This window comes from Megalops cyprinoides, chromosome 8 (assembly GCF_013368585.1).
Source record: "Megalops cyprinoides isolate fMegCyp1 chromosome 8, fMegCyp1.pri, whole genome shotgun sequence".
NCBI lineage: Eukaryota > Metazoa > Chordata > Actinopteri > Elopiformes > Megalopidae > Megalops > Megalops cyprinoides.
Genome location: NC_050590.1, coordinates 7,720,349 through 7,733,990, shown reverse-complemented (window position 1 = coordinate 7,733,990; position 13,642 = coordinate 7,720,349). Strand labels below are relative to the sequence as shown.

General features: G+C 45.7%; 1 protein-coding gene across 1 annotated transcript in view; it reads right to left on the bottom strand.

Annotated features, from left to right (window-relative positions):
- Positions 1-13,642, bottom strand: part of megf11 (multiple EGF-like-domains 11) — a 93,639-nt gene that overhangs the window by 32,385 nt on the left and 47,612 nt on the right. Inside the window, exon 6 of the mRNA XM_036534608.1 lies at positions 27-273. Coding sequence (XP_036390501.1) covers positions 27-273 — 247 coding nt within the window. The remainder of the gene's footprint in view (positions 1-26; positions 274-13,642) is intronic.

The window sequence follows — 13,642 nt, the reverse complement described above, 5'->3', positions numbered from 1 at the left end:
ATGTATGGGGCGATGACAACACTCACAAGGCTCCGGTGTAGCCAGGTGCGCACAGGCACTCCCCGGTCTCGTGGTGGCAGGTGGCGCCGTTGTGGCACTGGCAGGGCAGCTGGCAGCCCTTGCCGTAGTAGCCGGGCTCGCAGGGCTCCTCGCAGCGCCAGCCCTGGTATCCGTCGGTGCAAACGCAGGCGCCCGTGATGGGGTTGCACAGTGCCCCGTTCTGGCACTGGCAGCGGTTGCTGCAGTGAGGCCCCCAGTAGTCACTCTCGCAGCCTGGAGACAGAACACATAAGCACATGCCCTCAGCAATCTTCAACACCACCACCTACAGGTCACCTCTGGTAACTGCAAGTCACTGACCCATGGGAGTCACACCCATTTACATTAACATTTATTAATTTGGCAGACGCTTCTGTCCAAAGCGACTTACAAGTGAAGCAGAGTCCTACACAAGCAAACAGCCACATAAGGAGTCAATAACATTAGAAGAAGCTGCATGACCAAGTTTCAGTAGCTGGCCAGACAAGGTACAAGCTAGCTGGCAGAGATACAAGTGCATGAAAAGATACAAGTGCATGAAACCACACTCCCCAACAGCTGCCAGCAAGAACATTTCATGCACCCAGACTTCTCCTTCACCAAGGAAGTCAACGTTATAGCCTCACCATAGATTGCAAACACATAAATAACACAGAACAATAATGCTCTATAACCTAGTGAACATTAGCACAGGGATGGAGTGTAAAGGGCGTGCACTGTACACCACATCTTACGCAACACTATTCAGAAACCGCATGGGGTCATTTAAGTCACTTATGTGGTGCTTCATTAATGTACATTTATTAAAATGCTTTCATGCCCGTGCAGACCATCTGGTGATTAGCATGCTCACAGCAGGTTTTGCATCTCCTCCTCCAATTCATTTGTAATAGAATTAAATTCCTGAAGCCGGGGAAGACACTATGTGCTGTAAATCCTAATACAGCAGGTTTGGGGTGGCAGTCTCAGTTCCATGAATCAGCAAAGTCATAGCACTTTACTGCCTTACACGTGATGGCATGCACGGCCCAGCTGAATGCGTTATCAAAACTCTGCATCCTGCTCTGAGCAAAGGGGCACGATGTGTGCGGCAAACTCTGGCTGAAAGAGTGGCTCTCCATTCCCGGTACGGCCCGGACTTTATTAAACCGGCTTTAATTATTCAAATGCACAACGTCAGAATCGGGGGACTAATTACACAGACCGGGGCACGGCGGTGCAGCGGTGCACCATGATCCAATCGAAATCCAGGCCGAAGACGGCGACTGAACTTTGCGGAAATCCCACGTCACACAGAGTTTCTCTTCTTCTGAACCGCGCAGGGGGAGGCGAACCTCAAATCCTGCGATGGTGAAGTACTGATGTGGCTTTCACTGACAAAGATGTCCTCATGTCACTCCCTCGCATCATAAATTGAAAAACAGGCGAATGAATAAGATGTCAGCGTGCGCTCCGAGTTGGCACATCTGCCAGGTCACTGCATAATAAGTTATTGATTCCCACATCAGGGCAAACTCAAAAATAAATGTGCAGGAGCTGGGTGCTCTCCCCATCTCCTCTTTCCCTCTCTGCTTGAAGCGTAGGACAGAAGATAAGCGCCATTATAGCTGAAAATGAGAGTTAAGTGAAACCTGTTTGCTGTGAGGTGGTGAGCTCCGGCGTCACCACGGAGACAGCAGGTATAGGTTTGAGTCTTCTCGGAAGAGTGTTCCATTCTCTGATTCTCTTAAGGGGGTTGGTGGTTGGAAAACACAGATCTGGCCCTGTTTTGCCGGGGCTGTGTTTGGTGGGGGGTAGGGTGGTTGGTGGGGGGGCAGGGGGGCATGTTATTGATTCAATGTGATCAGTACTGTGTCCCAGGCCCAGCAGGGAGGAGTCTTTCTGAAGGTTGAGCCCCTGCCCGCACCCAAAGACCTCCGCGCATTAAATTTGTGTCTGTATCGAGAGCTCGGCCTAGTGAGGTTGCTCATCAGCGTTCATCAACCTGCCCTCTCACCTGCCTCTCTGCCTTGGCAAACCCTCTGTGGCTTTCCATTTGAAAAATAAATGAATCCCCAAGGTGGGGGGTGGTTGTTGGGGGGGCGGTGGCTGGGCAAATGAGTCCAAATCCAGGCACTGCTTCATTTCCAGCTGCCTCTCTCCGGGTTCCTCAAAAGGTGTTGAAGTCTTATGTGAGAGCTTAAAGCCTCTTTAGCTTGCGGCTGGATGCTTCAGCACTTTTTTGAGTAAAGCCCGTTTTCTGCTCCTTTCTCCTTTTTCAAACTCACCAGAGCGGCCTCGTTCACAGAGGGTCTCAGACGGCACTTACCTGCGACTAGGAAAGTCAGAGTTCACACAGCACCACCAGCAGCTACAGAAACTCTGCCTAACCAAAGCTCCCCTTTACTTACTGAAACAATAGTAGTCTGATATGGCAACTTCTAAAAAAAAAAAAAAAAACGTCCCTTGATTAAAAAAAAAATAAATAAAAAAAAAACATCGTAAGAAATCCCACAGAAGTATAAAACATGAGAATTTCTATTGCCGTCCCCATTGAATGCCCCACTCCATTGTGAAAATCGGATATGTAGATGTACAAAGGATGGATCCTGCATCCCCAAGGGTTCCCCAGTCAAACAGGGAGCGGAGAGAGCGGGGAGGGGGAATCCAGTGAGATAATCCCTCCGGAAGGAAACTACGAGATCGCTGTGCAGAACAGCGCACAGCCTGCTAGATGGCAAACAATGCCTCCACACCGGTGCAAAAAGAGTCATCAACTAACTCACCGGCAGGCTTTGAAGTGTTCCCAACAATAAGTACTCAGCCATCTACAACTGAGCATAAAAAAAGCATCAATCTTCCAGCTGCTGGCTCTCCCTGTTTTTTTTTTTTTTTTTTTTTCTCGGTGAAATGGGTTTTGGGCTCTCCACTTCACTCAGCCTCATGCGATAAAAAGGAGACATGCGGTATAAATCTCAGGGCTTCACTTTCAAAGAGGAGGCGTAGTCAGTCAGTCTGTTTCTCTCTGAGAACTGAGGCATTTTTCTGTCCCACATTCGAGTGTCATTCAGCTGAGAGTGATGCTTCTGCTGATTGCTACAATTAATATTTCCACTAAATTATACATTTAATTGTGCATGGGGGAAAAAAAGTCAATGCAACGATTATTATTACTGTTGGATTGCCATAAATGACGGGCTAATTACTCTGGGCCGGGACCGTTTGAATTACTGAGTGACACTCTGCCAGTGTGAACTGAAAGAAGTTGGGGCCTCAAGCCTGAAAATTTTTGAGAGAGACTGGCAAAGGGCCCGACTCTATCTAGCCCCATAGCTCTGCACGCCCCATGGTGGCCCCCCGCCCGAATCCCAGCCCTGGCAAATCACTCACAGTCACGTCACCCCTGGAACAGCAGCTCCAGAAGCGTTTCAAAACAAAAACAATCCCTGCAGCAACGCTGTTCCCGACCCGCTTCACGCCTCGCTGCACCAATCGAATACAGGTTCCCCTCTTTTAATTAAAGCCCCAGTGATACCAGACCTTTTTATATCTACCCCCCCCCCCCCCCCACCCAACTCTCCCCCCATACCGCTCAAAGGGAAAAACGTCACACACAACCAACTTCCCTCATGTGTTTACGGTCCGTAACCAGGATTCAGTATCCTAAAGTGTCCCTCAGTCATTCGGTACTTCAGCACATTGCCTCAGCACCACAGTGACTCAAAGCCTCTGTAACTCAGTCTCAATAATGCAGCAATACAGTGATAATACAGCGATACAGTTCCTCAGCTCAGTTCATCAGTACAAGATGTAACAGGGAAAGGTTGTACAATTCAGGATTGAACAGCTCATGTTTCAGTTCTTATTAAACCTCCTCATGTTCAACAATCAATAGACTTCACAGACAGAAAATGAAAGCTTCAGTAAATTCATGGAGTAAGCGAAAAAAAATGTTAAATGATTAAATAACTGTATTTGCTTTTTTCGAGAAGAGCGCAAAATCCTTAACCTGATGTCAAATACAGCACTGAGTCACTCATGACGGCGTATTGAAATTCAAGAGATAAAAAAAAAAATCTAATCTGGAAAGATGATTTAAGCATGAATCTTTCATCTAATAACATATTAACAGGAAAAGTGCCGTATCAAGCCTTTATGCGTCATGTTAAACAAATGGCATTAACGCACAAGCCAAACCGAGTCCAATTAGTCAAGTGAGAAACTAAAAGCACAATTAAAGCCCAGCGGAGCATTTATTTATAGTTTACAGCTCTGTACTGCGAGCAGGTGAAAGGGGCCCGCGCTATCACCAACGCACCAATGTGAAAGAGATTATTCTGTAAAGCTGAGTGATAAACACCCTTGGCTTCATTACACGGGCTGGCTGCAGAAGCTGCCAACTCTCTCTACATTAAAGTCCGGCCGCCCTCTCCACGATTCCCTAGCACTTATTACCATGGTATTTATGAGCGCGCTGATGACACAGCCTCTAGAAAATAACGCTGTGGGTATAAATATCCTTTGATGGATGTTTTTTTTTTTTTTCGAAATATACAGACAAATGACGAAGGGTTAGTGATGGCAGCGGGGTGATTTGTGCTGAGGTGTTAAGAATAAGGGGAGGCACGCACTACTGCAGCTTCTGGGCATGCACTCAGTCCTGGGCAGCTTCCCCCCCCTCCCTCCTCACCCCTCCTCAAAGTGCTCTAACCCTGTCCTGGGATGCAGGCCAGAGTGGGACAAGGGTGTGCCCGACACACCCACACTCACTGGAGAGCCTCTTATCTAACAGATGGGACCAAGCTACTGTGGGGGGGGGGTGCGGTATTTTCAGACTTCTGGTGTTGCACGCTAACTGTAAAGGAGACTGTTTTAGGATTGATTTGTGCATAGGAGGATTGGAACAGAAAGCAAGTACCAGGATTTGTCTGTTTAACTCCCTTTTCCTTTAATAAAGAAGGGCAAAATCACCAGAATAGAGAATCTGCCTTTATAAACTATTCATTTGATTGTCTGGGATTTTTTTTTTCGCTTCTGTCTAAAATATAAAGCAGTAAAAAAATTCTCTCTGCACCAAAGCCAATTAAAAGCTGTCTTTAGGAGTTAAATTTATGCCTACAAAGTCCATGATGGCCATTAATCGTGTGTACTGTGAGGTCATTGCTCTCGGCCCTATTTAGGACTCAAACTTGGGTCAATACACAGACAACTGTGCAATAGGCCCGGGGCTCTGGAGTGGAGTTTATAACCGTGCTTCAGTGGCATCGCACTAGCGGGGAGTTTAATCACAAGTACGGGATGGGTCATTTGAGAGAACATCCAACCCAAACCCCAGCTCATTAGAAACAGCTTCAGAGTCCAGCTGCAGCAGAGAGAAAGAGCTGTGCTTGGGAGGAGGAGGTTGCATGGGACGAGCTGTAAGTTAGGAATGTACAGCACAGCTAAGCAGCAGCTAATTCAACAAAACCTGCAAGAACACCAGCTCTCATCAGCACATTGTCACACAGGCCACTGCCTCCACCAGGAAATAACTCCCCCTCCAGAAAGGCCCAGCTCTCCATAAACAAGGCAACAAAAGCGATAAGCCCACACGTGTAAATAAACCTTCCCATCGAGTGACAGCGGCAATAAATAAAGAAATTAACCGAGTTTGGGCACAGATGCGTGAGGTCAGTCTTACAAAGCTAATGGCGGGGCTACTTTGGAGACAATGTCAACCGAATAAAACACACTTGTGCTGCACTTAATTTGCACCCATTGATTTCCTATTTTCAATTAATAATTCTAATTAGGATGCAGCGAATTTCACTGTCAGCGGGTCGATGGGGTAGGATATTGATCTGGGTTTGGGGAGGGAGAACCAGATGTGTGACATCATTGATTTGTTGTGGGAAAGGGCGGGGTGGGTGAGACCAAGCTAGTGGGTGGTGGGGGTTTGGGGTAAGGGGGTTCGTGGCTGTTCATATGTACACTACATTACGGAGAGGTGGAGGATAGAGGTTCATGTTTTTCTCCTTGTGGAGACCTGAGGAAGAGAAAACTACAGTCTGCAAGTTCACCCCTTGAAAAAAATACTTCAATTAACAAAAAAAAATCAACTGTTTATCCAAGGCCTGATGGTACCAACCATTTGCATAAGTCATAGGAGAGAGGGACTGGACAGGGTGAAAATTCACTCACCGCATCTGTTAACAGAAAAGGGCTCTTCCATTTACACCTCCGGCAGGGGGCAGCCTATGCCACAAACACAGATCTGGCCACATTTCAGTGTGTGTGTGTCTGATTTATTGGCAAAGGTCTGCACCCTGTATGTTACATATGCATAGCCTGCAACACCTACTGCAGACTCTGTTGTTGCTGAATGACACGTGTGTGCAAGTACATTCAGATCTCAGCCTCTGAACCACTATACACCCTTCACAGCACCGGTCACAACTAGACCAATCAGGACATCGGGTGCTGCATCAGGTGTGGTATCATTTTCACATTTTGTCCCTCAACAGGCTGCTGGTGACAACCCTTAGGCGGGGAGTGTTACTGAGTGATCTGTGTTGGTCTGTCATCGGGTTCTGTGGCTGGTGGTCATGTTTGATGGACGCGTGGGAGGAGGGAGCATTAACGGGCATGCTGGCGAGGAAGCAAAGCAGAGGTATCGCGGAGTGTGGCGAACTCTCCAATGAGAGGAGAAGGCTTTGCTTGCGAGGGCAAGGAGAAAGCAGTGCCGTGTGTCCTCATGACAGCTGGAGCACTGCCGTTGCCTCTTTCTCAAGGGCTGCCAAACTTCTCAGCACCTGCAGCCTCCGAGCCCTGGCAGCAACACAGAGGAGAGCCGAAGCAGGCTAACCTCCACACTCCTGTCTTCACTCCTCTTCCCAGACCAGCAGGCCATAGCGGTAGACGGCTTTTCCACACCGAACCCCTGAGTCCAATTACAAACCAGCTTCTTTCTCTTTCTCTCTCTGTCTTGCTCTCTCACACACAGACACACACTCATAGACACACACATACACACACACACACACACACACAGGCACACGTGCACACAGGTACACACACGTACATGCAAACACAGACACACACAAACAGACTCATATGTGCACATACATATGCACATGAAAACACTTGTCTAAAACATACACACACACACACACACACACACACACACACACACCTCCTCCATCATGGACAGGGCAGAACAGTCTGGGGGCCGGCCAGATGCAAGGACAGAAAAAGATTTTTGGGAATACCTCCAAGCTCCAGCAGTCATGCTTACAGACGTCACACAGTTAGAGGAGGAGATGGAGACAAGGAAGGAGAGCTGCAAGCGTTACAGACAGCCTTTTTAAGATGCGACAGTTGCTTCCTTTGTTTTCCGTTTAGTGTAGAAGTCATCCCTTTTCATAGTGTGATACCTGCCGATCTATTTTGTTTTTTACAAAATAAAATAGCAGCTGGAAATGTGCATGTTTGTATTTTTTTCAGAGGCTAGATCTGTGGGGTTTTGCCACTTTTAACAAACTTTAGTTATGCACCTTTCAGACAATTAGCGGCCCCCCTCATGGTACAATAATTGCCTTTTAATGATCTCACATTATGCAAATGTTCTTCATAAGGAGATAAATTGTGCACAATGTTTATGGCTCGCTGCAGGTGGCTGTCTTCCCACCAGCTCTATGATTATGGAAAGAGAGTACTCAAAGTTGCCCCGCTTGCCAGGGCCAAAGGTCCAGCTCCCACCTTCGTCCTGTGTCACATTGACCGACTGATGAAGCCCCAGACAAACCACTTGAAAACTGCCCTCAAAACAGGACACATATCTTACGGTGAGAATCCATTCAATCTTAAAAAATGTGAGAAAGAGAGCAAAAGAAATATCAGAGTACAACTTTTTTGTATGAATAATAAGCATAGCTATCATGAGGGCCTAAGAGTATAAAATATACCCTTCTCCACTGCAATGCAGGCATTATTCTTTGTACATGTGATCTATTTATTTAAGTTGGAAAATTACTGAAGCAATTTCAGTTTACAGATAATTTTGGACTTACGGGTTAAGTCCCGATAAACCCATTGTAAGTTGAAAATATTGTAACATTGTCAAAAATGTATGTAATATTGCCGAAAATGCATTTAATACATCTAACCTACCGAACATCGTAGCTTAGCTTAACGTAGCTTAAACGTGCTCAGAACACTTACATTAGCCTACAGCTGGGCAAAATCATATAACACAAAGCCTATTTTATAATAAATTACTGTACTGAAAGTGAAACACAGAATGGTTGTATGGGTACTCACGTTTAACATACACAGATGCGGCTCACTTCCGCTTCCCAGCATCGCGAGAGAGTATCGTACCATATACTGCTGGAAAAGATCAAAATTCAAAATTCGAAGTAAGGTTTCTACTGAATGCGTAATGCTTTTTCACCATCGTAAAGTCGAAAAATCGTCATACGTCGGGGACTGTCTGTAGTTGCTTCCTCAGGGGTATAATGCCTGGGTCTCACGTACGTTTTTGAACCTGAAACCACTGTCCCATGCTTCTGCCCACTCTTTCAAAACTACAGCTCACATGCATTTGAATTAACTGCTGCAGCATGCTTGATTTAATTGCTCTGGTATATCTGAGCCAGCTGCCCCAGGATATTCGAATCCATTGCTCCAGTGTACCTGAATCAACTGCTCCAGAGTATTTGAATGCAACTCCTCCGCCACATCTGAACCAGCTGCCTCCACATATTTGAATTCACTGCCGTGGTGTGTCTAAATTAACTGCCCTAGCATTTTTAAACTCACTGCTGTGTTATGCCCGAATTAACTGCCCCGGAATATTTGAATTCATCGCTACAGCACGTCCAGATAAACTGATGTGGCACATTTGTGACTGAATATGGGCAGTCTGTATCCATGATGATTCCCCGCATAACGGCGAGGGGGAATTTGAGAGAGCTGTCGGGGAACACTGTTTGACTTGCCCTGGGCAGAGAGCATGGTTAGGAGGCCTGAGAGAGTCTGCTCTGTGCATCAATAGCACCTTGCCCCCTTGTCCCCTCACCCCTCAGATTCTCTGCTGTCGCACGTACCTCCACCCCCACCTTCCCCCGGGGACTGGCCCAGCCTCAGCAAAGGTCAGGAAATCCTGGTGTGCAAATTGCCCTCAATGAATTCAGAGTTCTCAACGTAGTTTTGTTCTTCTCGCCCCCCTCCCCGTCCTCAAACTCTCTGGGCCCATGAATTATTCCTGTGGATTTTCAAAGTCACCGCGAAGTCAATGGCACCACGACGGCGACTCTGAGAGAAATCCATTGTGAGTCGCTCTCCCGCTGACAGGCAGGGACGAAGTCCCCAAACAAGCCGCTCAGAAATTAATAGAAGGCAAGGAAATGGAAGATTCTGGCTTGTGTGTTAATGGATTTTTATTTTTTTTTGTCACGAAATCTCGCTGGCATCTCATTGCCTGGTATTGCAAGAAAAAAATTCTGGCATTCAGATTTGAAATGAGAGGAAATTATGTTTTCCCTATGCTAAAATCAGAAAGAGTGGCATATGGCAGAAGACAAAAAAAGGCAGTGGAAAAAAAAAGACATGCAATTCTGTCATTTAGGAAGCAGACCGAAGAAGAAGCTCAGTCAGTTTTAGTCATTATTATGTGTGAGATCATTTTGTTTATCACACCCCTTCACTTTCAACCTGAGGTGGGGTGGGGGGGGGGGAGCTGCCACTGGGAGAGATGCTATGCTGGTCATGTACAAGACAGACAAAGTCCTCAAAAGGTTGGATTGGGGGGGGGGGGGGGGGGGGTGTGTGCCACACAGCTATGCACAATCATAAGATCCAAATCAAACAAAAACTTATCTGGGAAAAAAAAAAGAAATTCCTCATTGGACTTCCTTTCATACTGTGAACTGTGGCCAGCTGTGCTGCAGTGAGATGAATGAGCAGACTCTGTCTGAGTTCTGCTCATTTGATGGATAAAAGTCTATGTGGCCTCATCAATGTTCTGCTCTGAACAAACGGGAGAATTCCTGAATCCCAATACAAGGAGTATCTGAAAAAAAATATCTTACGAAACCTGTATTTCTGATTTGGTGAATGATGAGCGAAACGCACTTATGCACCAAGAAAAGTACAGGCAAGACCGAGAACACCTTGAGGTAATTTTAATACTTGGAAAATCCACGAGATTCAACATATCTTGGGGGACTTACATAAGCTTACGGTGAAAAAAAAAAAAGTTCTATGCCTGCTTTTGTTATAAGGTTCTCCACTAACTTTATCAAACAAGTTTCTTGACAAGAAAGTTACAATATTAACCATATCCATCACAAAATATTCAGCAGCTTTAAATGAATTAGAAATGTATAAGCATGTAATCAATGTAGTGCTGAAAACTGACTTATGGCATGCCCGTAACCAGCTATGAGGTCACCGAGGTCCGAAAGAGAACAAAATACAACTGGATAAAAAAATCAGTGGTTGAGAACTTGTCCTACGAGACGAGTGCATGCTTAATTCAGTTTAGAATTGTTATTTAGTGTCCGCTGTGCGTGAGAGTTCTGAGAGAGGGCGCGAGCGCAGCCCCTTGCATCATCAGCACTTCCACTGACAGCAGCAATTGGAAGTTAAGCACGTTGGCAGCAGCAGGTGGCTTGTGTGTGGACTGGCAGTATACCATTCGGTAAGACAAAGCAATGATCGTTATGCCATTATCTGTAAGAAACTTTCAAAACGGTAACCTGGTACAGCATCTGGAGTGAAGGCAATTGCATGAAATATGTTAAATATGTGTACTCTGGCCACGATGAAGGCTAGGCTAATTCTTCCATATTAGTAGGCTAGCTAACGTTTGTTTAAAAAACAGCTTATGTAGACAAAGGTATCAATAATCTTAGGCCTACAAAACATTTCAAAGCCAAATTTGGAAATGAAAATAAGTGTATAATGGTGTTAGCCCCCCCCACCGACCTCACTATTTCACTATCTTATTCAAACCTTGGTTATGGCCATGACTTTAGAGTGTCAAGATGCATTCATGTATTTTCTTTGTATAGAGATACATAAAAAAAGCAATAAAAATATTCAAAAACATTTTTTTTTTCCCCAAATGGTGCCACTGAGTCCCACTTACAGCAGATGTTTTTTCCTGACAAAAATTAGGACCATAGAAATGTTTTTTTTTTACTATATATTTACAATATATTGAAATAAGGACTGGTGTCAAACTCAAATAAAGACAAATTCAGTCACATGTATCTGGATTTAAAGGACAGAGTTGATAAGATGTGCATGCAATTTAACATTGTTCGATTGTGGGAAAAATGATCAAAGTACTGCAGAAACACCCAGTGAGGGATTTTGATTCCGTGCCAGCGATGGTCCTGCCACATTATCCAAAGTCATGTGCCCATAAAGCTATAAAACTGAACTAGAAACGGAAAATAACTTCATGAGCACCAACGGATCAAAATACAGTACCAGTGTCTTTCAGACGGACTGTGATAACAATTCCCTTCAACTCCCCTTTGATCGTTACTAGCCAGATGCCCTTTGGCAGAGGCCACAGATCAGAGACCATGGCTGTTTATTCCCCTTCAAACTGCATGATGCGATAGTGTCTCGGTAGGTTTTTTTTTTTTTTTGTCCTTTTCCTTTTTCTCTGTGGCAAAGCCCGGGATTTAATTTAATTCCAGCGCTTTTAATGTCTGCATTAGCGTAATTAAAGAAGGGGGTGGGGGGGTGGGGGAGGAGTTGTTTATCTCGACCTTGGGGAATTAGCGAGGCTGTTCTTGGAGACAACACCGCTTCCCCAACAACATCCCCAGTATATCCAGGGCCTAAAACACGGCTCCATCGATCTGACCGTCAAATTGACTTAAAGGAAGTCGCAGGCAGAGGTTCTGTTGGCCTCGGGCTTCCTGTTGTAAGGAGTGTGATCTCAAAGAACCCTTTATGGATTAGCACCAGTGAGAGGTGAGACCTGCGTGGATTGCAGCCTAATTCCCACAGTGAAACCAAACCTTGATGGTATCTTCAAAATACTACACAATTCAGGCATCCATGTTTAGTAGCCACACAATCCTCTAGGTAGGTTGTGGTGAGTTGGAGCAGAATCCTTGGGGGGGGGGGGGGGGGGGGGGGTTTGGGGCAGGGGACAAGGGACAAGGTAAAACATTGTCCCATCATTGTGTGCACTGACAGGATTAAAGAACTATTGTATTAAGTAATGCAATAACTGCACTAACAAAAACATTGTGCTATGGTATGTGCACATTTTAAACCTTGTGAGTGGCATTCGTTTTAACTCCATTTGTGTTAGCTCAAGGACCGGCTGAGACAAGTGATAGAATAACAATCATAATATAAGTATTTGATAAATCCAACTGTATGTAGTTTAAAATGACCCACCCTGCCACTGTGCTGACTTAACAACAATCAATGTCAACACCGCTGCATTGCCCTGACAGTATGCAATAAAATATTCCCTTTTGACCTAAAGGCTGTAATACATCAGACTGGTCATGTGTTCAGTGCTGGTGGAGGAGTGAAGATCCCGCAATGCTCTCTGTTCCTGACCTGGTCTTCCCTTGTCAGGGACAGAGAAGCATGGTGAGCCAAAACGGGTCACATGACCTGCAGACACAAGTGCATCACCATCACAGGCATCACAGAGGCTGCGTGATGGAATGACAAGAGAAGAAGACCAGGCGTCGAAGGAAACCAAACCCAAGTCGACCTTGTGGACAGTGAGGAGGGGGGTAGAGGAAGACCTGAGATGAATCCGTCTGTCCTAAAAGTTTGCTTAAAACTTTTATTCCAAACAAATAGAGGAGAACGTCGATGCGGCGCTGACGGCTAATTGGACTTGGCAGGGCGGGGAGTTCATTCGTCAGCACCGGGGCGAGTGCTCACAGGAGAACGGCAGAACAATCAATGTCCCCCGGGACAGTTTGTAATCACTGTAAAGCTCAATTTAAGTCTGGGGTTAAATATCAGGAGATTGCAGGTCCCCGCCTTGTATCGGTGTGAGACTGCTAATATGCTCCCTCTTTCTGAAACGATCAAGGGCGCTGCATCATGAGAGTCTCAGCCGCCACGCCACGCCGTTTCCTGTATTTGCAGTGCCAGGCACGTGCCAACACACCTCACTCACATCCCTCCACAAACACACAGAGACAACAGACACATAAAAAAGCATTCCGGTAGACTGAACTGAGCTGTTTAAAAAAAATCCCAAAAAAAACATGACCATTGTGGTGTGTGACACAGACAGAGAGAGAATTAGTGGCAATCGCTCCTGATTACTGCTAAAGTGATGATCAGTTAAATGAACTGATGAGGTTACTTTGGCAAGGAACCTTAGAGACGTGGAAATGGGCCTCGACATAAAGGGTGAATTAGGGCCTGAAATAACTACGACGGTCTTCACAAAGGCTCTTATCTCCAGGTTGTTATCATAGCGTTTTTCGGCTATTTTCAACGCCGCCACCTTTTCTTAAGGATAAAGGATAAGGGATTGTAAAATGTCCTATTAAATCCAAACCATTCACATACTCACACCACAGTCACACATTCACACTAATAGCAGGCTTCTGTGTAATGCCTACATGCTGTGGTGGCACTT